Genomic DNA, 27,014 nt, shown 5'->3' with positions numbered 1-27,014 from the left:
TCGTTATCAGCTCAAAACGAACGTGACGTAAGCGGTACTTACGTTCTCAAGTAGCAATGACTCCCACGAAAGGTGGCACCGTTAATAAATTAAAAAGGTTTGCCATCCTTATTACTAAAATGTCACTCTTGTTACATTTAAGGTGACATTAAATTACCACTTCTGTTACATCTAAGATGACATACATTGCCACCTTATTGCATCTAAGATGGCATTCCATTGCTACTCTTATCTAAACTGAATACATTTTGTTGGCTAACTTCAGAACAGGGTGCGTACTCCAGACTATAGGCGTTTTTTAATTGTTTTTAAGACTTTCATTTTTGGCTGGTGGTTAGGTTAGGCTAGTTAAGACACTAATTCGGAACGGATCAAGGAGGCTGGTCAAAAAAAAAAAAAAAAAAAAAAGGTTAGGTTACGTTACCCTGGAGTACGCACCCTATTCTGAACTTTTACCATTTTGTTTATGTTCCAGGAAGAACAATAACAGTTACTGTATTTAGCAGCCGGGCTGGGATAAACAACGGTAAACTCATTAATGCATACAATCGTACATCAGCGTTCGACCCCTAGGCCTACGGTGTCCTGTTGCTCTAATCACATTATTTTTTAAAATTATCCACAAATTTTTTTTTCAATAATCATTATTTAATTTTTTTCTCTTGGGTTTGCCCTATAGGGGAGTGCACTGAAATATTTTATGTAGATACCTTGCACGGATATTTGATCTGCCAGTCGCCGTGGTATTACCTTAATTTCTGCCTAGGTTCAAAAGTAGTGCAATAACAAGGCAACTCGTTATGATAGCAAAAAATTCCTCCAGTTATCGACGTTGATTTAAATTTTTTGTATTCTGTTATAATTTTTTTTAATAAGAGAACAATACAGTTAGTGAACCTGAAGGAATTATTTTTCAAACAATTGTTTTCATTAGTGAATGGTGAATAATAAGAAGACTAAGGATGCGAGGCGTATGGTTTATAATTCATTTAGGATATACTTATACGGTTGGTTACAGAAGAAAGTTTTAAAGGTTAAAGATCATAAATTAGTCAATACAATTTGCCTTTGTATATTATATAGAGTTAGGAGGGGTTTCTTTGTCCTCTTATATGTTTCTGTGCCCCCCCCCAGGTTTAAATTGCTGCAAAAGTCAAAATGCTCACAATAGGACGAATTTGCCTTCACAACGAGTTGCCCTTGTGTTGAACTACTTTAAAACACATTGAACATCCAAAAGCTTAATTTGAAAATTATATAAAATTATTTAATAACAACCTGTTGTCTAATAATATTGTTCATCGGAGAACAGTTAGTCTTAGTAGCAATAATTAGACAAAATATAAGTGGTGTTCGCAATGATGTTCAAAAATATTTGTACTACAGATTTCCTTTTTTTTTCTTCATGTATATTTGCTGACATTTTTCCAAAACTTAAAGCTTGGTGACACCAGTCTTCTATCACTCGACAACTGCAGGCGTCTTCTCTGCTGTACAGCTGTTTATGCATTCATCGACAATCGATCCTCTTTCAAAGTTCAGGAAATCCCGTTCGTTTCAAGTTTTGGCTTATTGATTTCTTCTATAGAAAACCTTTCCATCTACTTGTTTTTAATTGGTTATTATACGTAGTCCAAACTACAATGGGCCTAATAATACGACAAGGCAGTGTATAAGAAAAATTATTTATTTTTTATGTTGTTCCAAATTGGGTTATGAACAGCCCATTGCAATCGGTGGTGGCCTCTGGTGAGTTCCAATGGAAGTACCAAACCAACATACAGTATATATTCGTTAGAACATGCTTTTATACAATATTTCAGTGAGGTATAGTCAGGGCCGGCTTTAGGGAAGGCGAAGTGGGCATTGGCATATGGGAGCCAAGGTTTAGGGGCGTCAACGCCGCCCCTCCTTCAAAAAAACAAAGTCTGAAATAAAAATTGTGTATTTAATGTATTAACATGTTAAAAACAAACAATATTAAATCCATAATTTACATAATTATAATTTCTAATTACTAATGTACATAATTATGATTTATAATTACTAATTTACATAATTATATTGCGTATAATTTACTTTTTTGTAAGTAAATAAAATGTACAATTAATCATTCTAAAAAATTAAAATCTTCTCATCGGGTGTGCCGCGGGAGAGGATGCCATCAGTCAATATGTCTTAGGGCGACATATAACCTTGAGCCGGCCCTGGATATAGTTAATGGCATCACCACGACAGGCTCAGTGAAATTTAGAAAAAAAAAAAAAAAACTGCGTTAATTTAATAAGTTAATTTATATTATTAAAAATAGTAGAACATTTAAGTTTTATGAAGCTCCTACTCCTGTCTTTTCATGTTTCTACAGACAGCAGATTTAACCTGCTTAGTTAATGCAGAACAAACTTTGCCTTTACAACGAGTTGCCTTGATACTGCACTATTTCTAAACGAGTGCCATCACTAAAAGGTTTATGCCTTTTATTTAAAAGAAACCGCGTGAGAGGAACCACTAAGTCCTGAAAGTAGGAGTTATATTTTAAATGAGTGATAAATTAATCTTTTGCTGAAGAAAATTATTTGAAAGTAGTGCAACTCCAATGCAAAGTTTGTTCTTTGTGAGCTGTAATATCATTCCTTCGACTAGGCAGTTTAACCACGAAAACACATGAAATAACAAAGATAGTCCATTCGTCTAGCTATTATTTTATTGAATAAAAGAATAGTTAAGTGAAAAGAATTCGAAGTTTCATACAGATATTATTTTATTGCTAACTTGTAAAGTACTAAAGAGATGCAGTTCTGTGACATGATATGCATTGTTATTTGTACAAAGAAAAACTAAAGTTATCGCAAAAATAAAAAAAATGCAATATTGTAGTTAACGTTGTTTGACACTGAACCCTCGATATACACTGTGCCGCCACTTTATTAGGTACACCCCTGCTGTGCACACAAATGGTTTGTCCCACAATGTTGCAAGTCACATGACCACAGTTGTGGATATAAATGCAGCAGAACAACCGTTCTAGTCAGTTAAGCGTATAAATAATGAGTAAAAGGACCGATCTAATGGACTTCGAACGTGGCATAGTAGTAGGTGCAAGACAAAACATCTCTGAAACAGCAGTTCTCCTGAACTTTTCACGCACCACAGTTTGAAGGGTGTATCGAGAATGATGCAACGAACAGAAAACATCCTCTCAACAGCATTCCTGTGGAAGAAAATCGCTGGAGGATGGCTATAATTGCGCAAGCAAACAGATGGGCCACAATGTCGCACATCACGTCAGAATACAACCTCGGTGCGCAGAACAAAACATCGCAACGGACCACTAGTCGTACTTTGCCGCCAATGGGCTACAACAGTCGATGGCCACATCGCGTACCTTTGTTATTAATGAAGAACAAGAGAGCACGCCTCCTGTGGGCACAGCAACACCAGCACTGGACTATCAAGGGTTGGAAAACAGTTGCTTAGTCTGACGAGTCGAAGTTCCTGGTGCATCATATTGATGAAAGGTTCAGAATTTGGCGAAAACAACATGAATCCATGGACCCGTCATGTCTGACGACTACTGTGCAAGGTGGTGGGGGCAGTGTTATGGTGTGGGGAATGTTTTCTTGGCACAATGGCGCGTTGGGTCCATTGATACACATAGATTCACGTCTGAATGCCACATCGTTGCTGACCAAGTGCATCCGTTCATGTTGACAGTTTATCCTCAGTCAGTCAAATGGTTACTTCCAGCAAGATAATGCGCCGGTGCACAAAGCCCGAATCACTATGGAATGGCTCCAGGAACTTGACAATGACTTTTATTTGCTGCAGTGGCCCGCTCAGTCCTCGGATCTTAATCCTATTGAACATCTTTGGAATGAGCTGGAAAGGGCTGTTCGCTGCAGGCCTATACCTCCGTCGAATCTCAAGGAACTGCGTGACATACTCATGTCCACATGGTACTCCATTCCTGCACAACGTTTTCAGCATCTTGTTCAATCCATGTCTAGACGAATTCAGGCTGTTTTGAAGGCTAAAGGAGGCTCAACACGCTACTAGGTAGGTGTACCTAATAAAGTGGCAGCACAGTGTATTTCTGCCTATTTTTGGGATTTATAAATATATGTATTGTAATCATTTCAAAAACATTTAAAAAGTAGGAGTAAAAACATCAAAAAACCACGTAACTTTTTGGAAATTATTATCCACCTCTATTTCCCAATATTTTTAAAATTTATTTCAAATTTAGCCAGTTGTGATTTCTGGTTAGCAACATACAAATTTGGCCAGTTGTGTGTTGCTAACATTTAACTCCAGAGTATACTGCCGGATGTTTTTGTCTTGATTATTGAAACTAATAACAAACAAATAACAACTCTTTCAAAAACACCTCATAGATGTCTACGGAATATCTGGAACAGTCCCTTGCTATAAACAGTCTACCGTACTATTCTTTATAGTGACAGCGGTAAAAAATTTACGTGCACAACGAGTTGCAATGGTATTATTGACTACAAATCTTTCAAAAACATCTGTAAGACTATTGATGTTTCAAGAACTAACTCAGGTGCTCTTCTGAGCATCAGTGACAGTTTTCTACCATAGTCTATTAGTATTAGTTGTGATAAATGATGCAAGAAAGCAAGATTATACAGCATAAGCCAAAGAAAAAAAAAAAAAAAAAACACTTCCCATTTCGCTTATCCATCCCCTCCAGTAGTTTTACCCATTCTTCTTTGAATTTATTCAAACTATCCACTTCCACAACAACAGATGGACGTTTGTTCCAACAATCAACCACCTGCTGGCTAAAGGCAAACTTTCGCGCATCTATTCTAAAACTGTCCTTTCTCAATTTGAATTTGTGCCCCCCCCCCCCGACGTGTGTAGTCTCAGCAAGACAAAGAATCCCATCAGCGCTGAGTTTCCTCAATCCATTCAAAGCCTAAACACCTCAATAAGATCACCTCGCAGGTGCCTAGTCTCCAGACGTTGCAATTTTCAGAACTAAAGCCTCTCTGTCGCGGTAAGAGTACACATCCCATTATTCCCCCACCCCTTACCAATCTCATTGCCTTTCTCCGTACTCGTTACAGCAACTCTACATCCTTACTAAAATGAGGCCTCCAGACCTGTATGTAGTATTCAACTTGTGGCCAGACCATTGCCTTATACAATGGGATAATCACCCCCTTATCCCTGCTAGCAGAATTCCTGTGGATCATTGATAAAATTTCATGAGCTGTCCTGGCAGTCTGTCTGCACTGTTCAGAGAACGTCATATCTGACTGCACAATTACCCGTTGGTCATTTTCATTTTCCACTATCCTGAGTGTAGTATCACACAGTTGGTACGTTACTCCGGGCTTATTGCTACCCATATACAAATACTTTGCATTTTTCGAAGTTAAACTTCAGTTGTCATTTCTCAGCCCATCTGCCTAACTTTTCTAGATCCTGTTACTGTCTTTGTTGTCATTAACCACCCTGCCAACCTTTGTATCATCTGTTAACTTGGACATTAAGCCTGGTACACCTTCATAATATCATTGATAAATATACAAAATAACAATGGGCCTAGCACCGAACCCTGGGGGACTCCAGTAGTCCATGAAGAGCAATATCCATTGATTAACAGTCTCTGTCTTACCCATCCTTTTGTCCATTGTAGCAAATTGCCCTTAATTACAGTACAGGAGGCTGTCCAAGACAAGACAGATGCAGCGAAGAGGCACTTGTTGATATATAACAAGTTAGAAGAATCATTTTTTTTACTCTGTGGACAGCATTAGAGACATTATGATCAGGAGCAGGGAATTTTATGAGAGATTGGCCTATGACCACAATTGAAGCACGTTTCTGGCTCACAATCGAGTAGAGTGGGCTGCAAAGAATGAATAACGTCGAAGAGGTGCTGCCTTATTTGTAGAATGGTCTTTAATAACCCCAACCTTTAAGTAATCCTAATCTACGAGCAGCAAGTTTAGAGAGTAACTGAGAACACCATAAGTAGCATGATTACGAAAAATGGCAACTAAATGTGTAATTTCAAAGTTTCGATTAGGAGAATTAGTGCCCAAATGAGGATCACATTTATTACGAGATTGCTTATAACGGTTGTAATAAGTAAGAATAAAGCAGTTTTGTAAGTTCGAATTAAAAACATTGGAGGTCACCCAGTTAAATACATGTTCACCAGCCAAGGTATTTATATGGGTTATAGGAGGTTAAGATGAAACGAATGTTCTAAATTCATTTGAAACACAGATTAACCTGTTATTTGAGAGAATAAATAAATGGCAGTTTAACAGTTTGGTGATCAAACGACATCAACACAATACAATTGGCTAAATGTAGACGAAGTCAATTGTGTAAGGCCCGCAATAAATCCAATTCCAAGATATGTTGAATTAATTAAATTATCTTTTAAAATGAGATGTGATTCTTTCCTTAAGGACGCAGTGGGGCCTTGAACTGTCACTGCTAGAAATGAATGCATGCTTAGAGGTATTGCCTTCTAAGATCAAAGTGTCAAGTCCTAAGCTTTTTCACCCTTTGAGAACGGTGCCGCGACAGCCCCATATTTTACGATATCACGTGGTATTTTCATTATTTATGAATTCTAATATCGATAAAATATTATTACAGAAATGTTATTTATTTTAGTGGGGAATTATAATGTTCCGGGGCAGCATATTTTTCCTTTGAACACGGGTGGCCAATATATACGGCGTGGCCATGTTAACGATGATGTTTAAATCCTATCCTTTTCTATCTTTCTTATTGATCAGTCAATATATCTTGGTGAACGTATTATTATTTATATTAATTCTAGAGCGAGTGCAGTCAGCTCATCTATCTTAAATTAACAAAAATATTACTATAACAAAGTAAATAATATACAGTAGCAGACACAAAAAATACATTAAAATTATTATTATATTGTTAAAAATTAATTCATTTAGTATAATCCCATAAAAGTATTTAGGTCATCTCAAAGCATCATTGCATCACTCTGTAATATTAGCATATTATTTGCATCTTGTGTAAAAAGTTTTCATATGCGAATGTGTAATAAATGCATGTTTAACATGTTAAATAAATGCATGTTCAACATGCATTTATTTAATTAAAAATCAGTGTAGTTGTATTTAATTCTAGTTCATAATCACAAGCTCAATTTCTCATTAAGATTTTTTCTGTGAATGGTTTTGTTCGTTCAAACAATCTGAGAGACATTTTGTTTTTTTCAATGCATTTATTTGTTTCTTACAAGTTATGCTTTTGTTCTTTCTTCATATCAGTAATTTTAATAATATCATTATGGTGATGATGCTTCAGTAGTAGAAGACCTGTTTTTTCCTTTTTTGTTTTTCTTTTCACCCTTCTTCTTCTTCTTCTCCCCCACCTCAGAACTACGCGAGTCTGAGCGTTTGTCTATACCATTATCTTCCATGAAGTCAACAGGAAATCCTTCGACCAGGTCATCCTCGTCTGAAATAAGGCGGGGATGGGGAGGAAACCAAATGTATTATAATTTCAGGAAAAAAAATACTATGCTTAGTGCTAAATTTTTTTTTTTCTGGAAGTTTGTCAGCAGTGTACACTGAGTGGACAGAAATCATGGGATACTTACCTATTAACGGTTAGGCCCAACGTTCGCCCGGATAAGGACAGTCACAGGCGAAGCATTGAGTCCACTAGTTCACGAAGGGGCTCCACAAGTATTTCCATCCGTGCTTGTTGCACTGCAGTCCATAATTCCGTCGCATTCCTGAGTGAACGATCCATAGCTCGAACAGACCTTTCCATAGCATCCCAAAGATGCTCCACAGGGTTCATGTCCAGTGAACGGGGAGGTCATTCCATGGTGGTAAAATCTGCTGAATGCTCTTCGAACCATGTTCTAGTCACCACGGCTCTGTGGGGAGGCGCATTGTCCTTCTGGAAGAATACATTGCCCTGTGGGTGCACGATCACCATGATCACCTGCAGACCATCTACATCACCATGATGTAGATGGTCTGCAGGGACTGTTCAGAGGTTCATCTAGACGTACCAGAGGTCCCAATTTGTGTCAGTTGAACATGCCCCAGACCATTACCCACCGTCCACCTGCCTAAACAGTTCCAGTTAGGTAACGGTTGTTTGACGTGATGGGAACATAGATTCGTGCGGTTTCCGCCAGATACGCACCCTACCGCCCGTTCGAAATAACTGGAAACGGGACTCATTGACCAGGAGACCAGTCTCCAATCATCCAAGGTCTAGTGCAATCTCCAATCATCTAGGGCGTATATTCCTGTGTCGTGGTGTCAGCAGTGGGATTCTGGTGGGTCAGCGGCTCCAATAACCTATTGCCGCTAATGATCTCCTGATGATCTTGGTGGAGACGTTTCTGGTACCTCTCTCGTTGAAGTCGGCCCGCGGTGATTTGTGCCACTGTCGCTCTTCGGTTTGCAGAAACAATGCGAGACAGACATTGATGGCCACATTCATCCACCACCTTTCTTCCGCGCCTCCGTAGCCAGGTGGGAAGGAGCAGCAGTGCGTAGCACACTCTTCTTGATTAAACCGGGGTTCGAGCCCGTCACCACCAAATACGGAGGATGCGGAAAGATCAGGGAATGACCACCGCATATCCCGGAGCAATATGGCCTTAGTTGCTAATGCTCCTAAAAACAAAATAACATAACATAACCTTTCTTCCCCCCCACAACGCTGTCCACGATGAGATGTTATTATGGAAATGGCGTATTCCCATTACGCTCTTGATACTGTCGAACGGGGATAGTGCAATTTCTGTACCACCTCAGTGATAGAGTGACCCATGCGTCAGGCACCCACTATCATCCCTCTTTCAAAGTCGGTTAACTCACAATGTTTATCCATACTGACATCGAATTACCGTCTACGTGAATGCTCTCTACCTATATACCTGCCAAGCAGTGGGTTCGTCCACTAGCGAGAGGGGTGACAGCGTTGCGTTGCCCAGGAACCAGGTATCCCATGAATTCTGTCCTTTCTGCGTATGCACAAACAGCAAAGTATTTATACAAAGGCAAAGCCCTCTCCCTAGCCGGAAATATCGCCAGGAGATTTACATAGAGAAAGAATTAACTGGTAAGAGGGAAGGTGACATAGAGATGTCCAGTATCTTTCCAGTCAGTTGTTATTGGGTTAGCAAATAGTAAGTTAGTATAGAGAGTTAGGTAGGAAAATTTAAACTCTGTACTGTATACTCTTCAGTATCCTAACAGGGAATACTGTATTAACAAATTTTGCAAGTTACTAGAGGTCATTCAGTTACATTGTTTACAATTTGATTGAATTTATAGAGCTGTCTCAATTAGTGCATAAGAACAGCTCTTTGGTCTAAGATTTTCCGGTGATATTTCTTGTTGGTAGCGAATTTAAAAAGGTTCACATCGAGTTGTTATGCAACTTTTAGCATTTTCCCAGGGAATCTAAGAGCCATGTGCAACCTGTTTTTGCTGGTGGTTAGGGAAAGATTCGCTTAATAGATATTTAAGATAAAGGTTTTGCTTTTAGATTTATTCGTAAATTTTGAGTAGAGAGCTCTATAATAATAATAATAGGATAGAATGGAAAGAGAAAAGTGTGCACTTTTCAAAGATAAAGTAGGATTTTCTATAACTCACCAGCCAGTGTAGTGGCAAGCACTAAACTTGCTATCAGAAAAACGGCAAACATCCAGGACTTCATGGCGCTATTACAGAGGACAGTTTGACTTCTGTCAGGAAATAGCATTGTACGCAGACTAAGGTATTTTATAGTATACGTGTATTTGCACACCTGTCTTTTTTCAACTCTCAGGTTTTTGTCCTTCCTTTTTTTTTTTTAAGAAAGAAAAGAAAACTTGTGACAAAAGTTTTTCACTTTTGTGTTCAAACCATCTGGTTATCTTACAACATAACTGCTGGAGATTTGAGAGAAACATTCAAAGGCTTTGTTCAAACATGCCTGTACTGACGCACGTTTGGTATTTTTTTCAAATCCCTCGTAATTTAGAACAGTCTTCAAGCTGAGACAGAAGACATTATTTCTAATGGCACCGCACGGTGATTTTATGTAATCATCCCAATAGGTGTGTGCGCGGGTAGCACAATAGGCTGAGTTAGTCGGTCTCAGGCGTAGTTAGCAAAGTTTTTAATCTAGCAAAATTGACAGAGAAAACAAACTCCAAAATAAACATATAAACTCAACAAGATTTTATCTCTGCCTTACACAGACTTGGCAATCTGTTATTCATTTTATAATAGTGTCTTGACTGATATTATTTCAAATGATCTGCGTGGTTTCCCATAAATTTTGTGAAGATGGGAAGACTTCACGGACCAGAAAGTCTAGATGAGCCCATAAAAGCTCTATTGGATTTAAATCAAGCAATTGGGGTGGCTACACCATAATTTTCAATATATAATACCCCACTCCTGTTGTTTCGTTGCTAGAAAGGCCCTGCACAGCATAGATCTGTGATTCGGGTCGTTGTCTTGTAATATAAAGATTCTTCCACAAAGTCCGAAGTCCAGAGGACATTATGTTATGTTCAACAATGTTTTTATAGTTTTTTCTTTTAATTCCTCCAATTCTGACAATGTCAACCACTCCAGAAAGATGGAAGCAATCTCAGATCACGATGAACCACCAACCTTCTTTACTATAAGACACTAAATAATATGGCACCATTTTTACTTCAGTTGATCGTCTCACATAAACTCTTAAGATTGGATCAAAAAATTTCGAATTTGGATTCATCCTTCCAAAATATGTTTCCTTATCAGCAATTGCCCAATGTTGATGGCTCTTAGCCCAACCTAACCGTTTCTTTCGATTTTCCGGTTTTAATAGAACTTTTCGGACTGGATACACGACGATGAAATCCTGCTTGTGTAAGAAGTTTTACAGTGGATGTAGATACAGGAATTTCTCTGCTCCTATTGAATTAAACTGAGATTTCAGGTGTATTAAGTCGTCGATTACGTTTATAGATCAGTGTTATGGTCTTATGTTACGCGTAGTCGTCCTGATTGTGGTTTGTCCTTTAAACTGCCAGTCTCCTTGAATCGTCGAAGTTTGTAATCCCTTACAAACTTTCATTCAATTTTACAATTAAACACCTAATTTTTGGCCAATACTTCTCATGGAATAACTTTATTAGAGAGTTATAATAGCACTTCTTTTTTTCAACATTCAGATCCTGATTTCTTACCTTGTTTATCACGAAACACCAAACGCTGTTTCTGATGACGGGTGTTCGATTTTACAAGTTAGAGCTCTTACTCCTCAATTTATATTATTGTAAAACAGTCTAAAATCATCTACAGCCTTCTATAATATTGAAACAAATACTCCACTTTTTAGAATATTCTAGAATAATCTACAATGGTCTGCCGCATTCAGGAATCTTCTACAAGGTTCAACTACATTCAAGAATCTTCTACAATGCGGGTGTCTTCTACATTATTTCAGAAATTTCTTAAATATTATTTCAGAAATTTCTAGAATTGGATTTGTTTTTATTTTCTTAAATATTATTTAAGTTATTTATTTATTTTTTTATTTTTATACATAATATAAAATATTTTAATAAAATTTGGTAAACAAGTTGTGACTATTTCGATAAAAACTTTGAAAATGAAGCGTGATTCCAAACTTTTAGGTGGAAGTGTATATATTGTGTCCTATTTAATTTCCAAGTAAAGCCACTTAAATACATTTAAAACCTCTTAAATTTCCTTATACATAAATTTCCTTATACATAAATCACTGATTTCAAAATCTCACCACTATCACCAGACAGCCGATAATAGAAAGATTATCTACAGTGAAACTGTCACACCATCCCAAAAAACGCAGGTCAATGACATCTTTTTCCATTTTGTTAGTCGAAGTTTTAGTGACAGTACCCTTGCAATTAGCACAGTGGCTACGATCACTGTTCTACCAGATCCATGATAGCAGTTAAATATCATGACGAGCTTGGCCCTGGTGTGTCTGCACCATAGGATGATACGCCATTGCATGACATGATTGGCAAACATGCTAACAAAAATAAAGCTCAGGTTGAAAACTAGTCACAATTTAATTCTTTTATTAATTCCATCTTTAACACGTTCATCATGAAATACATCCAGGAAGATTCTTCTCACAAAAAATAATACAGCCTATTTGTTGAAGTTTTATTCTTTTGGGTGGGCCAAAAGTAGGTATACAGTACTGATCGGGTCATGTTTTGTCTCTTAGGTGCTCAAAATGTCCTCCATCAACCTTCCAACGTTCCTGGAACCTGTCCCAGACACTGTGACGCACAGTAATACACAAATTCTGGTTAGCATCAGTGTCGATAAATGCTTGAGAGATGAACTCCTTCGATTCGTCCACTGTGTGGGGCTTCCTCTCAAAAACCTTCTCCTTTACTACGCCCCCAAAAAAGAAGTCCATATGTGTCAAGTCGGGTGAACGTGGCGGCCATTCAATGCTGCCACGTCGCCCGATCCAACGTTGTGGGAAGTTCTTGTTAAGATAGTTCCGTCAAAATGAGGAGGGGCCCCATCTTGTTGAAAGAACAAAAAAGAAATAATAATGAAAAATAAAATTAAAAAAAAACATGACCCAATCAGCACTGTATACCTACTTTTGGCCCAACCTGTATATAATAATATATCTTATATATATAACAAAATGTCATATTAAGACCACTCAAGAGTTAGCTTATCTGCCCATGTATACAGTAATATGTCCAGAAATTGGATGCTTGTTCTGGTCGATTTGTCTGTTCTGCTGGACGAAAAACTAGAGATTTTGGAGGAAGAGGGGGGGGGGGGGCAACCCTTGCTGTTCGCGTCTGAGACTGACTAACTCAACCACATTGCGAAAATAGCCCAAAGAAATTCCTCGGGTTTTGACGAGATTTGAACCCAGCCTTTTCCAGCCGATATGGGGAAGACAGTGGTTATAATCACTTTTTTGACAATAACTGTGCTGCTTTGGGACGCATGAGCCTGCAAATATTTTAGATACTTTTTTTAGAAATATATAACTTCATATCTTTTGCTATACAACACTCTGTTCAAGATTTCCAGCCTGATTTAACTTGAAAAGACCATAATAGTACCAGTTCAGCTTGTCATTAACATGATTTGAATCATGTTAATGACATGTTAATGATTTGAATCATGTTAATGATCTGGTTTTTTTTCACCAGATGTGGGCAGGTTGGTGATTATGATGTTTCTGCTAAGTGGTAAACATCATTATCACACCTGTCATGTCCGTATGCGTGTGTGTAAAGTGATACATAAAAGAATAAAATGCAAACTTGTTATAAGAAAAGCTTTATTGTACACTGCAGTGTTAGAGGACATATACACAAAATCACTATTGTACAATGGGACTTACACTTGAAATTAAAGAGATACATCGAAAAACAAGAATGGTGTATTTGAAATCAATCTAAAGTACTCTATTTCCAACTGAAACAGTTGCCATTTATTGAAAAAATCTTAACTTAATTTTTAAAAATGTTTCATGCTTACTTAAGTAAGTTTGCCTTTTGCCAGCATTTCAAACTATCTTTCAGTAGCTAAATACAGTAAAGTCTGTAAAATCCGGAACTAGTACCAACAATCGCATTTGTCTTCAAGAATCCATGCCAAAAAAAAAGTGATTTTCTTTCTTAAAATAAAATGCTTGCAGATTTATTTTGTCCATTCTTCTTTTTTTTTTTTTTTTTTTTATGCAATAGTCTTAATTCTCACAACTGGGCAACCCTGCCTCTACAACGAATTGCCTTGGTATTGCACTACTTTCAAGCAAGCGGTGTCTCCAGAAAATTGGCCATTTGTTTTAAAAGATGAGACTGCTATGACAACTTGTTTTAAGACAACTGGTCCCTTATTAGATAAGTCTCTAGTGACAATACAAAATAACTAAATTGTTTGATGTGAACTGCCATGCAGTATACGAAGTCATTTTTCAATGTAGTTAAAGCTATCTTTTGAAAATGGTGCGATACCATGGCAAATCGTTAAAGGAAATTTGTTCTGCTGCGAGTATTAAGACCTTAAAAATGATGATTAAATCTTGCTGCCCACAAAATGATGTAAGTTCAGTTGTTTGCGCTTAATATTTATTAAAATACGTTCCCCTAAAAATGCTCAACCAACTAGAACACCTCTCTAAAATCCGATATCTCTCAAATAGCGAGGGTGCCTGATTTTAAAGAATTTACTATATAACGAAATGTAGTAATAATAATCATCTCTTTCAATATTAGAATAAATGTAGAAGTACTGATCTAGAGAGCGCTGAATATCCATGTGGGTGGTTGGTTTTGTTGATAATAGTTTGAAAACACTTATGGACTAGCGTGCGACTTACAAACTTGAACAATCACTTAAGATATTCGTCATCAGCAGTTATATCACCTGTCACATGTTTTCAAATTTTCAGGAAATATAGACGTAATACTTCTTTCAAAACTTAGCTTCGTAAAGTATGACTACAAAAAGGTGCATTAGTTTGATGGAAATTTTTTATTATCAGCAGAATTGGAAAAATAAAAAGGAAACTCAATATATAAACAAAGGAGTAAAAAAATATTGTGTACCATCAGAACAGCTTTCAAAGTATATCACTTGATGTATTATTTCTGCTAAATTTTTATTATTATCGGTATTAAAAAAATTATTGTATAACGAACTTACAATTTTCCTTTTAGCAGAATATACTATATGCTGTCAGCCATTTATATTATAATAAATAAATAATTTATCACTCATGGAAGATATTGTATATGAGAAGATGAGAAAAGATGAGATTAATAAAGATGAAACAGTAAATGAAGTATAGAATTAAACATTTTTAATTCTAAATTCGTGTGAGCAACATCAAATATTTTCCCCTTTGTTATTTAAAAATAAAACTAAGACTGAATAGAGTAAGTAAAAGTCTTAAATAAATAATAAGACAATATGAAGCCAGAATATGTTTTTAGAAGTATAAACAAAAGCTAAATGAAAATTGTTTTTTGTAGCAGTGTAATAGAATGTTTTAATTTTACATAATTGCACTTTTATCACGATATTTGTGAAGTGCTCCACTTAAAGTTTATTATTTTGATTCAAATTCTAAAAATTCATTCTAGGATTAAAATTGTGTAATAATTTGTATCCTCTAATTGCACTTTCCAAGCTTTTTGCTTCTTACTGTGTGTGGGTAGTTAGTTAAAAAGCAGAATTAATATTCGTTTAAAGGTGTAATTAAGGAGGGGGAAGCAAACTATCGAAAAATGGCATTATGAAGACCCCCCCCCTCCCCACTTAGCAATGTTGACAATAAATAATGCACACTCAGCAGCTTTGGGGTTCCAAGTGCACCTACAACCCTGGAAATGATTCACTAAACTAGACTAGTGTTTATTCATTCCTGAACTAACGAACGATTATTTTCATTAAAAAAAAAAAAAAAAAACCTTTCGTAAAGGAACACATTTTATTCGCAACTTTGAAAATAAGTTATTGTGATAAACTTTTACTAATAATGCATTTCGTTTGAACTTGACTCACAAACTGCTAAAAAAAAACCAGTTTGGATATCGGTGATATACGTGATTGCATATTGATCTGTATTTCTCTATTGTATTTTAAATGAGATATCAGTACAACCGTGCAACGAAGCCCCCCCCCCCCATTTTTTCATTTTTTTTTTATCCTATCTTAATTTAACCTTTCTTAATTTTGAGTTTATAAGCAAATTTTAAAAATCTTCCATTACACAAATTACAACACAGAAACAGTAGCGTTTTTTAGTTAAATTATTAAACTAAAAATAACACAAATCATTTGAATATTTTATCTTCTTAAATTATAAATAACTTAGTTCATCGAAATTCACACAGTGTTCATTTGAAATCAGTCAGCACACAATCTGTGAATTTGCTTTCATGAAAGCACGAGTCATGTGATTTTCACATTTCTCGAAAAATAAACGTCACTTCCTGCAATCCACCGAACTTCCTTTTCCAAGAGTAAGTTCAGTAACGTGTTCTTTGTACATTGTCATAAAAATTAGCCAGTTGGCTGTCTCACACTACTAGACTTTATTTTTTCTTATGATCATTGAAGATGCAGCGATCACCTTTTGTCCAGAACGCTGTCGAAGATAAAGGAACGCACACACTAGACACGAAATTACAAGGACAGCTAGAAGAACAACAAGGGAACCAGCAAATCCTGGTGTTGACATACAGATGAAGTCCCTGAACTCTTGTTCTTGCACGGGATGGCTTGGCAGAGTATTATTTTGCTGAAGCGCAAATGCCAAATCACCAGTCGACACCACTCGTATCATTCTATTAAGTCCAACTTCTTTCACTTCCTGTATTGGGGATGTATTTTCGCTGACCTTTGACACATCACGTTCCTCTCGTGGTCGGCCAGCTGAACCATAACCAATAGAATGATAAGATTCGTGAAGCAAGTGTGGCGAGTTTGCTGGCTGTGCACACTGCTCTGGACATTGGGGACGGCAGATTTGGATGGTGCACTGGAAATGGACTTCCATTGAATCCGGGAATTTGAATGCTTGGAAGTGAGCAAAGGACAGCACAGATGCACTGGAGCCAAAATTTTTAATCTTGGTGAAACGGCTCATTAGTTTCGGCCGCACTACACAACCTTGACTGTCTACAAGTTCAATCGGTGACCTTTTACCATCATGAGCGATGCAATTACGAACCATCATATCGAACTTATTTTCTTCATCCTTAATGGCTAAAACCATCGTCATTGTCTGACCAATCTTCACAATACCAGATACTTCACTAGCCCATGGACCTTTCCCTACTTGAATCTGCATCCAGCATCCCACATTGTCTCCAGCAAAGTCGGCGCGTACGGCATTCAGCATGTCTACAGGAAAAGGTCGAAAGGTCACTGCCTTTTCATATTGATCATGCCACGAACATCGAAGCTTTCTTGCTTGATCCCACACTTCTTGCACCTGTGGATCATACTGAATTACAATAGTATTTTCAAAAAACGTACCAGTATGGGGGCTGTTCTGAGTGTCTCCATGAGTTCCACAGCTGTTAATAGAGATATCAAAATGCACATTGATATGACCTGATCCGGCTGGAACATGGATGCAGTTACCAAAGCTGTAATGACCTTTACTAAAAATTATTCCGTGAAATGGCTTGTCGAACTCAATTCTTATTTTCATGAAGTTTTTTTCGCACTTTACATCCAAGTGCACAATCTTTGGCATCTCTGGTTGAGGTAGAGGCCAGGAATCGCTACCAGGAAGATTTGGAAATCCTTGAAACTGATTGTTATGTGGATCATGATTATAATTGCCATACTCAGCTGTTTCTCCTCCTCCTCCTCCTCCTCCTTCACCACTAGCAACACCCACACTTGCATGATATGCAGGTTGACTGTTGCCATATTCTTGAGACTGTGGATGAGCTTGGATCGCATGAAGTTGAATTTCATGATAGCCCTGAGGCTCATGGCCCTGTGGCTGGTAAAGATGCTCTTGAACAACATGTTTACCTTCATTTTCTGACACTTTTTGGTCTTGCTGCTCTGGATATCCTTGTCCTTGGTGCTCCTGATAAACCTGTCCTCCTTGATGCTCCTGATAACCTTGGTGGTCCTGGAAACCTTGCCCTATGTGTTCCTGAAACCCTTGCCCTTGGTGGTCCTGAAACCCTTGCCCTTGGTGCTCCTGAAACCCTTGTCCTGGGTGCTCCTGGAAACCTTGCCCTTGGTGCTCTTGAAAACCTTGAACCTGGTGCTCCTGAAAAGTCTGCCCTTGGTGCTCCTGGAAGCCTTGCCCTTGATGTTCCTGGAAGCCTTGCCCTTGATGTTCCTGGAAACCTTGTCCGTGGCCTTGCCCTTGATGTTCCTGGAAACCTTGTCCGTGGCCTTGCCCTTGGTGTTCCTGGAAACCTTGTCCGTGGCCTTGCCCTTGGTGTTCCTGGAAACCTTGTCCGTGGCCTTGCCCTTGGTGTTCCTGGAAACCTTGTCCGTGGCCTTGTCCTTGGTGTTCCTGGAAACCTTGTCCGTGGCCTTGTCCTTGATGCTCCTGGAAGCCTTGTCCTTGACTCTCTTGATATCCCTGATTTTGCTGACCATTGTGGTGATCTGGATACTGATGACCTTGAATAATTTGATGTTCTGCAAATTCAGGACCATATGGGTTTTGATGATTCTGAAATTGATGACCTTCATATTCCTGATAGCCTTCGTGACCCTGGCCGTCTTGAAACACTGGAACTTGTATCTGGAATCCTTGTGTTTCATGGCCCTTAAATTTTTGCTCATGAAATCCTTGACCTTGTTGAACTCTTAAACGGTTTTTTTGAAATCCTTGATTTCCATGACCTTGTTCTGGATGCACTTGCACTAGATGAATAGCTATTGGGCCATTCGGATGTCCAATATGTTCCTGATATAATTGAACTTCATGACCTTGAGTTATTTGCAGAGGTCTGACTTGATGACCTTGCTGTTCGATGTACACCTGATTTTTATGACCACCTTGATGACCCGGAGGCAATTCCTGAGGTCTTGGGACCTTTGGTCCTTGTATATCACGATGTCCTTGAATCTTATGGTGAATTTGTGATTCACGATGTCCTTGCCCTTTGGGGCCTTTTTGATTCTGGTGACCCTGATGTTCTGGAGCATTCTTTTGACCACCCTGAGAAGGATGCGGAAGAGATGGAAGGATGACGTGTTCAGAACTTATGGGAATAGGCAGAGGAACAGGAATCGGAAGAGCTTCTCTAGAAGGTGGTGGCGGATGACGTTTGTACTGATTTGAAGAGTATGCATTTTCCCTCCTATCTTGTATAACCTTCTTCTCTTCTTCCAAAACAGAAGGATTTTGTACTAGTTGATCAGGATGGGCAGTGTCAATCTTCTCTTGGATTTCTTCAGCCCCAAAGGTAAACTGCAAAATAAAAAAAAAGAAATCCATTTTCTTTTAAAATGCTATAATCATTTATACTCATTCAGCATGATATATCAGTTCATTATTCTAATATGCTTTATTATTTATTATCATTAAAGATTGCTATTTGATTGAGACCCATGGTATCACCTTGATTGCCCTCCGGTCACAAAACAGTTATAATAAGATATTAGTTAATAACATATAAATGTTATTTAGAAAAAAAAAACAATAAGAAACCACCAAAATTGCATAGAACTATATTTATGGTAATAAAACTCAATAAATAACTTGGTGGAGTTGAACTAATTTCAGTAGTGGAAGAAAGGGACTTGGGAATTATGATACGGTCAGACATGAAGTTCTCCGAGTATTGTAGATAGGTTGCAAGGAAGGCCCATGGTATCCTATTGATGATTTATTGAGCAATTGATAGTAGAAATAAGGAGTCATAATCCCATCATATAAGGCTATTGTTAGACCACACTTGGAATACTGTGTTCAAGTGTGGAGACCGCACCTAAAAAAAGACATCGATTTCTTAAAAGGGTCCAGAGATGGGTAACCTCGCCTGGTGAGATCGGCAAAAGGGCGTCCTTATGAAGAAAGACTTCGAATATGTGGGTTGCAGAGTTTGGAAACTAGACACCTTAGAGGAGATTCGATTGAGGTGTTTAAGGCTCTGAGAGGCATCAGTAAAATGAATGAGGACGAAAATTTAAAGATTATAAATGATGCTAGAACTAGGGGGGCATAAATCCAAGTTATGGGGGGGAGATGTCTAGACTGGATTTCAGGAAGTTTTATTTTAGCAAGCGAGTTATAAATTACTGGAATAAGTTACCTACATGGGTGATAGAGGCTGACAGTTTGGGGAAATTCAAAGGTCAGCTGGATAGTTACCTACGGGAGGAGGAAAACGCATAGGTTGTCTATTTCCTTTTCTGTTATTATTATTTATTAATTATTTTATTTAATTTTATTATTATTATTTATTATTTATTTTTTTTGGCTGGTGCAGCATTAGCCTTAGGCTTCCTTGCACCATACGACCATTACTAATCCTAAGCCTTTTTCTTAGGATTACTTGATCGACATTATTTATTTATTATTTATTTTGCAAAATATAATAAAGGAAATTCAGTTATAAAAATCTTTTAATATAAAACAAAAACTACCAAGATATAAATCTTATTTAAAATACAATATGAATACTCATTATTCGTAAATATTTGAAAAAGTCACATTTCGTTCCAAGTGGAATGAACTGTGATATGTAAGTGTGATGAACTGTGATAAATAACCAAGTGATTTGTTACTTTCAGAAATTACAAGTTGCTGAGGTAATTTGCCTCTTCTGCAAGTAGGTTAAAACCGAGGCAGACTTGACATCCATTTAATTTTCTCGCTTGCATAAATATCTAGTGCGTTAGCGTAATGGTAATTCTATAATTATTAGCTCTCTCCCCCCTCCCCCCCGTTGTCGTTGTACACCAACAACCCAAGCGTTCTAACAGAAGTAACCTGAGATGACTGCACGAGCACAGAAGACGGATTCACTCAAACACACACATAGACGGTCAAGGTCAATTGCAAGAGGTTTACGCTGAGTAGGAAACGACCCCTACTGACCTACCGTAGCTGGAGGTTACAGAGCAGCGTCTTTCAGCCGTCGGCAAATAAGAAGATGCGGAGCTCATAATGCGGAAGTGAGAAACACAAGATGTCCGTTCCGAGCAATGCTGGTTACGAGGTCATTTTCAACCTCTCCTTCGTCCCCCTCCCTTATTTCTACCATCGGCAGATCGAGTTTGCCTTCTCTGGGACTGCAAGAAGCGTTACCTTACTTCACGAGAGCAATTTTAGTAGCGACTGGTACTCCGCGATTTCCACGTGCGTTGACGTCACTTCTGTACGGAACTAACATAAAGCTGTCCCGGAGCTCTGACTGATGTACCTGTGAGCGACATCCCTCCACTAGAAGGACCGGCATCACCAGATATTTAATAACCACCTTAGAACGTTACGACTTCGTTCTTAAGTCATTAAAATCGAACGCGAGGAAGAATGGTTAATAAGGGCCTTTTAATTATCAACTGGGTAATGTCTTTCTGACATTCCTTATTGCAATTTTTGATCAGCGCTTATACACCCTTTTATTTGAGAAAATATTTTTAATACAATATTTTTAATTTTAATGTATTTAAAGCTTATTAAAATACGATAATACGTTATGTAATATTACGTTCAATTATAAAGGCAGACGACTTTTTCATCCTTTACGTTTGGTGGATGTCATCAATTGTACATTTCACTTATTCAAACTCTGTTGGTATTAATCCAATTGAATAGTGATAAACGGAAGTTTTATTTGTAAATATGTATTATTTTAAGAAATTGTGTATAAAATCTTCTTGAAATTTTTAACATTATACGGTTGTTTTTAAACTAACACGTGAATAAATAAAAATTCAATTTAAAAAAGATATTTTTGTTAGACTACGCTTCAAGAAGGAGATACTTTTATGAAAATATTTATATTCCAAACAAAAAAAATAATAAAATGTTGGTATAAACAATTCAAATGTTGAAGATCCTCAGTGCATGATTAAAAAAATCCCAGGACGCCAGGTAACAGAGGAGAGTGTTGCAAAAATTTAGAATTTATCCCGGAAGATCCCCCCCCCACCCCCGTATTAGCGTCAAAGAACTAGCTGTAGAGCTGCAAAGTAGTGTAGGGTCTGTGGAGAACATCATCCATCAACAGTTGAATATGAGTAAAGTCTCTGCTAGATGGGTTCCCAGACTTCTGACCCTTACCAGAAAAAAGGAAAGGGCACAATGTGCACAAAATGTTGTCGATGTGTCAGGAAAAGCAATAGGAGTTTTCCACTGATAGTCACCATGGATGAAGCTTGGATCAATCACTATGATACAGAAACTAATCAAATGTCAAAATAATGGAAGCGTGCAACATCACCATCCCCCAAAAAAGGCAGAGATGCAACCAAGTGCTGGCAAGGTGATGCTCTCAGTATGGTGAAATACTAACAGATTACCTTCAAAAGGTAATCTGTTACCTTCAACAGAGGAGGTTACCTTCGAAAGGCAACCTCCTCATAAAACTATGTGCTGCTATAAAAAAAAAAAAGAAGGGGAAAGCTAATCAAAGCCTGCTCCATACTAATGCCCTTGCGCATTTCTTGCATGCTGCAGTGAGGTGTGCCCACGAATGTGGGTTTGAAATATTGCTGCATCCTGCTTTTTCTGCCGACCTTGCATCCTCGGATTTCTTCCTCTTTCCTGCCCTGAAGTCCTTTCTTCGCGGAAAACACTTTACTGCTGATTGCTACTGAGTCGTGGTTTGAAGGACAGTTAGAGGACTTCTACAAAATTGGCCTGCGAAAGTGCATTGAGAAGTGGCAAAAGCATGTCATTTTTGGCTGGGGACTATGTTGAAAATGTATAATATATGGTGTTTTTTTCAACGTATCTAACTACCACGGCAAAAGACACACGTGGTGGAGGAATATCTTGTGAGCTCAAGTGATGGAGGAATACCTTGAAACTGATAGCAAATAGTAATAGCCGTATGACTGGAATGGGATGTTGTGACATTTCTGGATTGTCAAACTGGTCCACGAATTCGAACTCAGTTCTTTTCTACCCGGTATGAGAAGGATTGTGATTATACCAATTGTGCTACCCACGAAGACACGTTATTAAATATTGTATTGTTTCCCGTTTAATGTACAAGGGAGAAGATAGAATTCTCAAAGAGGATAGCAATCCCTCCACCTCTGCGGCTCTCTCAAGAATAGCAAAAGAAGAGAATTAATGCATTTCAAACCATGTTTAAACACAGTAGAAGGAGTCAGCAGTGCCTAAAAAGAAGCTGTTTTTCTTGATTTCTAGGATTTTTACATTCTGAAGGGTCAACCGAATTAAGAATCTTTAAGAAGGCGGATGGACTTCTAGTTTCTGGCTTTAAGGCAGGGTTAAAGAATGTGGTGTGCTGTCATTGGCAAAACTATGGATAGGATTTTCAGTCAATGAGAGAAAGTCATTAATAATACAGGAGAAAAAGACTGGGCGGAATAAGACATTGGGGAACACCAGCTTTAGTTGAGAAGTTAGAAGACAGAATCTCTTCTATCAGAACTCAGGCAGTTCAAATTTTATTAACTATTTATTAAGTACCCATTAAATCATATAGTACATATACTGAAACTAAGTGTTGTTGTAGTTCAACGTATACGAAGGAAAAACTGAAAATGAAATAAATGTTTTGTTTGTCGGACTTCTGTGATAAATACATTGTTCTACAAAATTAACAGAACACGTAGAAAACGTGGTGTGACTCGTGCAGCTTGTGATGAACCGGGACAAAATTTAGTATGGTGGTGCACCATAGAATCACAATGAAATAAGGGTACAGCGAGAAACTTCGGTCAGGTATAAGGGACATTTGTAGGGCTTGTATAAGAATTACCAAAGAGGTCACATTACAGAAGTCGATAAAAGATGCGCTAAAATATGGTCACATAACATCAGTATGGCGTATAAACCCCTCCAACGGTTAAAGTGGCCAGAGAGCGGTGAACCACGCTCGATTTAAGGGTGTCTATAAGATCCGATGGAGACAAATTCCATTCTTCCACTAGCGTCAACCTTAGCTCACAAAGTGACCCAGGAGTTGGCTGTCGGCGTGCAATGCAACACCCAATCCAAAGTCCCACACATGTTCGATTAGATTTAAGTCTGTGATTGTGCTGGCCACGCCCATCGTTGGATAGTTTCAGTTTCAAGATATTCCTCCACCACTTGAGCTCTATGTGCAGTGGTCGCAACCTGTGTTTTTATAGGCATGAATAATTTGCATAATGTGAGGCTCTGTAAGGTGGTAGATCGATTTCTATTGAATACTCGGAATTTGTATGCCCGGTTGCCTATTATATCAAATATTCGCCTTCGGTGACACTTTTCACAATAAAATATTCATGAAAACAATTTGTTCTGTTAATTTTGTCGAGCAGTAACCAAAAAAGAAAATACATAGAAATATGTGGACAATGGATTTTGATTGAACTAATAATATTATTTTTAAAATTTTTTCAGTGTAAAAGTTTATATGAATACAGCAATAATATTTAGTTGGGAGTATAAAGATTTTTATAAATTTAAAATTTTCTTTTTTTATGAGTTTTTTTCTTATCAATACAAAATATTATGCTTTACTATATTTTCATAACTCTATGTTATTACATGTGTATTATAACTATATGTTATTAATAATAAATCTTTACCCAATGGGATCATTGATTGAGGATTTCAAATTTAAGGAAAGTAAGGAGCTAACATTGAAAAATTCATGTTTTAATCTTTCATTTTTGAGAAAATAAGCTAGAACTTTATTTTCAAACTGCCAATTTGTTGTTGTTTGCCTAAATTTTGGTGATAAGATCATTACTATCACTCAAAATGTTCGAATTTAGAATCAAAACCTTCTGAGCGATCAGTAATTTGGGATTTAATTGTTATTAAATCCAAAAAATGTAAGAGATACGTGCGAAATCTAAAGACATTGGCATACTTACTGTGATCATCACCAGGAAGGCTACGATGACATTAGTCCACACCATCCCGATGAGAACTTTCCTGCGTTCTCTACAAAGGGTCCGTCTTTGCTGAAGAGAAAAGGAAAGAATAAGAATGAGACAATTGACTGTGACCACCTATATATTCAATAAAGAATCAAGCTGATTAGCCCATTTTGTTTGCTTTCGATTAAACGCCAAGACTATTTACACCATGAGAACTAGTTTCCGTGAAAATAAAAATACCATGTGGCCCTCGTCAAGACCGACAAACTTGGCCACAGTGTGAAAATAACCGATGAAAGTTCTTCCTTTTTATAGGTACTAAGAGTGACCAAGGTATTGAGAGAGCTGCGACGCTGTTCACTGCAAGGGTCTATCTGAGAACCCACTGCAGCTTAATCGGTAGTGTTTGCCTGCTAATTATCGCCTGACGATAATTAGAAGAAATTTTTCTTGGGATTATTAGCGAGGCTAGAATTTTTTGCTTATCAGCATCTAATTTTATTATACATTATCCATCGAGTGGATCTTTCGTGGAAAAAATCTTCAGTCATTGTCACTAAAAGTTACTCTTTCAATGACTAAATCCTGTAAGTGTCTTAAGTGGATTATTTGAACGTGTAAAAAATTCTGTTCTTAATTGTCATGTTGAGTTGATTTCGTGCAAGTTCTCATACAGACAGCAATGTCAGATCCAGACAATTGATACCTTTGGTGGCTCAAGAGCGCAAACTACTTTTGTCTTGTAACATAGCGATACGGTCGGGAAGGGATTACCATCTTAATTGGACAGCGGACTGTCACTAGTGACCTTGAAGAGACACCAAGAATTAAGGAACCTGTTCTTCTTTCTCCTTTGACTTCGTAAGCCATGTAATGATATTATCTATCCAACCCAAAACAATTTGACACTACCAGGAAGTTAACACGAGACGCAACAGGTCATTGATTCAAGGGACTGCTACTCCGCTTACTGAATATTCAGTGGTATTTCTTGTGATGTTGACAAAACATCGATTTGAAAAGATGGACCAATTTCACTCAACTGCTACTTAAACCAAAGGTTGTATAAGAGTTGAAAATCGGGTAATTGAGGCGTCATTTTAAACAAAATTCTAAATTAAAAATTAGGTGACTTAAGTGTAGTGTTATTTTATTTCCAAAATATCAACTTCAAAACACTTACTACTTTCATGAAAAATCAATAAATTATTTATAAAGCGGTAGCCAAAATATCCTTTGCACCATTCAAAGACAGATATACGAGTACGGCCATCTTTGAAGCATTTAATTAATCTATAGTTTCAAAATCCTTTTTAAAATATATTTAAGTTATTCGAAGCTTGTCGAAGTATTTTCTGCACAATTATGATTGCAAATCTCTTTTTATAGTACAAAAGATATTTTGTCCGAAGCATATTTATTGTGTTTTAATGAAATTAGTTAGTTCAAATAATACAAGAAAAAATAACCCATCTCACATCTGGGGAGTCCCATCTGGTGAGTATGGGCTTGGCACACCCGGGGTCCTGAGCTGGATATCATCATTCTTTTCTTTCTTGGTGATTCCTCTCTCTCTCTTTCTCTCTCTCAGGGTAACTCAGGAATTTTTTTTTCCTTGCACCATATAGCTAATAATAATAATAAATCCGCCTAGAGGGATTCGAACCACAGAATACATTTAATTTCAGATACTACATATTGATTTTTAACCGGTAACACAGTCAAATTAAAGCTAACAGAAAGTTTCTTCTGACTTCCAACCCTGAATCCATCCTTTTAGCAGCTTTTTGTGTTTAGAATCCAATATTTTTATTGATGGATTAATGTCAAAACGTTAAGTAACACCATATAATTTGAGATATCATGAAAAAAACGTATTTAGTGAAAGATTTGATAGAATTCTATTATTACTGTTATTTATGGAGGCGTTATTATTATATTTATGGAAGAGTATTATTATCAATACTCGTGTTCAGCTTGGGAAAAAAATAAAGTGATTTTGTTTTCATGAATCCATCATCAGATCGTGACAACCCAGAACTAATGGACCAGTTCTGCATCAGTCAGATGTTTAATAGACAGTACAAACAACTCTCACAATGAGCTCTCATGCTGTTTACAAGGTTGGTGATACATCTTGTGGTAATAATCTAATTCTTCAATAAGAGTAGATCCTAAAGCATGTAGAATTCTGAGAGAAGACCGATATGTGCATTTCGCTAAAGTATGCCAAATATGCTCAATTGGATTAAAGTCCACAGATCTGGCTGCCCATTACATTCCGAATGGCATCTCACTTTAACGGAATTCATCGACTAGGTAAACCAATGTGTAAGAGCATTATCATCTACGAGAATGAATTCAGGAGTAATGGCACCTCTGAGAAAACTCACATTCAGCTCAAAGATTTCGTACGTAACCTTATACCTT

The 27,014-nt window shown here is 37.4% G+C and overlaps 1 protein-coding gene and 1 long non-coding RNA gene across 2 annotated transcripts; both read right to left on the bottom strand.

The window, feature by feature from the left end:
• Positions 1-7,313: 7,313 nt before the first annotated feature.
• On the bottom strand, positions 7,314-9,748 carry LOC150084191 (uncharacterized). Its single transcript, XR_016547053.1, has 2 exons — positions 9,660-9,748; positions 7,314-7,491 (listed from the first exon to the last, which is right to left on the bottom strand). It is a non-coding gene; the product is annotated as an uncharacterized LOC150084191 (long non-coding RNA).
• Positions 9,749-16,096: 6,348 nt separating this feature from the next.
• Positions 16,097-24,679, bottom strand: LOC150084190 (uncharacterized). The gene is made up of 2 exons (XM_090376153.1): positions 24,579-24,679; positions 16,097-18,981 (listed from the first exon to the last, which is right to left on the bottom strand). The coding sequence occupies exons 1-2, from the start codon at positions 24,621-24,623 to the stop codon at positions 16,114-16,116; spliced, it is 2,913 nt and encodes a 970-aa protein (XP_090232279.1). The 5' UTR covers positions 24,624-24,679; the 3' UTR covers positions 16,097-16,113.
• Positions 24,680-27,014: the final 2,335 nt, after the last annotated feature.

Source organism: Mastigoproctus giganteus, chromosome 6, assembly GCF_048544385.1.
Source record: "Mastigoproctus giganteus isolate SK-2022 chromosome 6, ASM4854438v1, whole genome shotgun sequence".
In the NCBI taxonomy this organism is placed as follows: domain Eukaryota; kingdom Metazoa; phylum Arthropoda; class Arachnida; order Uropygi; family Thelyphonidae; genus Mastigoproctus; species Mastigoproctus giganteus.
Note: the sequence above shows the minus strand (reverse complement) of the source record. Positions and strands in the feature narration are given on the sequence as shown.

Coding starts and splice junctions, on each gene's coding strand:
- LOC150084190 (XM_090376153.1), bottom strand. CDS start 24,623: ATGGTGTGGACTAATGTCATCGTAGCCTTCCTGGTGATGATCACA. Junction 18,982..24,578: donor CCTTCCTGGTGATGATCACA/GTAAGTATGCCA, acceptor TTTATTTTGCAG/TTTACCTTTGGGGCTGAAGA.